Here is a 2,136-nt window from a genome sequence, read left to right on the forward strand (position 1 = left end):
AATTAACCCCCCCCAACACATTACGATATTCTAGAAAGGCTTAAAAATCTGAAAGACTATCAAGGCACTAAGAGTGAACACAAGTAGTAAATGAATATAATGTAAAATGAGTCTGATTTTGTTAAAGATATATTTGATGAGATAATTCTACAGGACTGACTCATAAAATTAATATTGCACATTTCAGGCTTTTACTGAGCCATGAATGTCCTTTAATCAATCCATTGTTTCCTCTTCATTTCTAGAGCTGCTGCCAGTAGTAGTATCTGCTACTATGACTGATCTTCAGATAAAATTTTTACTGTACGAAAATGTGGGTTAAATATTTTTCCTTTTAAGATAAGTTTAAATGTTTTCCGAAACCATGGATAGAAAAAGCCATATATTAATGGATTGCAGAAAGAATTTAAGTAGCCAAGCCAGTTCACAGCATCAAACAAAGGTAAAGGAGTAGAGAAATTGAAAAATGGATCAAGTAAGATTGCGAGAAAACAAGGAAACCAGCATATTAAGAAACCCAGCATAACTATACTCAAAGTCTTGGCAGCTTTCCTGTCTTTGTTCTTAGAATACTCATTTTCCTTGTCACTTTTCGGGTGCCTGTGTGCCTGGCTCAACTCACGTGTGTGCCTTTGGGAGACTGTAAAAATTTTCACGTAAATCCCTACCAGGATACAAGCAGGAGCGAACAAACCAACCGTAAATAACACAGCCCCCCAGAGTTTGTTGAACACGATGGGGCACAGGCTCGAGCATTTCACCAGCATTTCATAGCCCTCGATGCCCGAAGCATAAGCTTCTGAGAAAACCACACCAAAAGCAAAAGCGGCGGGCACCGACCAGCACGTGGCTATGATTTTTTTTATGGTCGGAAGGGTCATGGTGCTGGTGTAACGCAGAGGGTGGCAAATGGCGTAAAACCGGTCCACGGCGATGGAACAAAGGTGGAAAATGGAAGCCAAGCAGAGCATCAGGTCGAAACTGTAATGGGCTTTGCAGAAGGGCATCCCAAAATACCAGCAGTGCTCCACAGACCTCACCATGCTGTAGGGCATGATGGCAAAGCCCAGCAGGAAATCCGTGCCGGCCATGGAGAGGAGGAGGAAATTGGTCGGGGAATGAAGCTGCTTGAAATAGGAGATGGAAAGGATGATGGCCAGATTCCCCAAGACGGTGAGAATGAAGGCTGCTGTTATGAACACATACATTACCCCTCGCACTCCCGGCGACCTAAAGCTCTCAGGACAGGAGCTGTTTCCAAACTCAGAGCAATCAGTCAAATCCCTGGAGATATTTGGAGAAAGCATCATCCATCCTTTATTTGATTTTTCCACTGGAGATGCAGTTCCACAGGGCAGTTTTAATTTTCACGAGTTTCCAAAAGATTCCAAGTCCTAAAGTAAGAATACAAGAGAAAGGAAATCAAGAGCAGGAATTAAATTACTGAGTGAAAGGTGGTAATTCAGAGGCAAACTTTCCCTTGGCTTAAATAGGGACCAGCTGCAACCCATTGTTTTTCTGAAATGGTACATGAAATCTGGTAACTGGAAGCTATTATCCAATGCATTGCAAATAATAGTTAAAACAAAGCAGATGAAAGTAAACTTTATGACCTCTTAAATTAACCGAATTACATGATACCATCGATTTTATTTTGTGCATTGTATTGCCCTAGCAACATTTTGTAAGATATGGTTCTTGTATTTTATATACATCATAATATTAGTAATTATTAAGTGGTGGAAGAAAAAGATGCACAGACAAAGAAATCACTCAATCCCTCAAGTTCACTTCGGTCTGTGAATACAGTATATATTTGCCTCTTTGATCTTAGAATGTTGGTCTTTTTTCTGTAGGAGAAATGTTATCTGAGCTCACACACCTCACCTTTCTGGGAGATCTCAGTTAATGAACTATTCACCTAAACGCTCAGCTGAAGAGTCCCAAATCAGCTGCCAAAATCCCCTTCTCCAAACTAGCCGTGATGCTAAACTCACCTGCTGTGGATTACGAAGTACTAGCAGTGAACACATCCGATGGAAATCTGTTGCAAAATGGGTATGATAAGAAAGAATTCTTTTCTTTCCCTACACGTACACTTGTTTTCTGTCGTCATAATTCCACCAACTGAAAGGG

General features: G+C 40.7%; 1 protein-coding gene across 1 annotated transcript; it reads right to left on the reverse strand.

Moving 5' to 3' along the window:
• Positions 1 to 272: 272 nt before the first annotated feature.
• TAAR2 (trace amine associated receptor 2) lies at positions 273 to 1,307 on the reverse strand. Its single transcript, XM_074169003.1, has one exon. It carries the CDS (start codon positions 1,305 to 1,307, stop codon positions 273 to 275), a length of 1,035 nt encoding a protein of 344 aa, XP_074025104.1.
• Positions 1,308 to 2,136: the final 829 nt, after the last annotated feature.

Source organism: Numenius arquata, chromosome 2 (genome assembly GCF_964106895.1).
Source record: "Numenius arquata chromosome 2, bNumArq3.hap1.1, whole genome shotgun sequence".
NCBI classification, from domain to species: Eukaryota; Metazoa; Chordata; class Aves; order Charadriiformes; family Scolopacidae; genus Numenius; species Numenius arquata.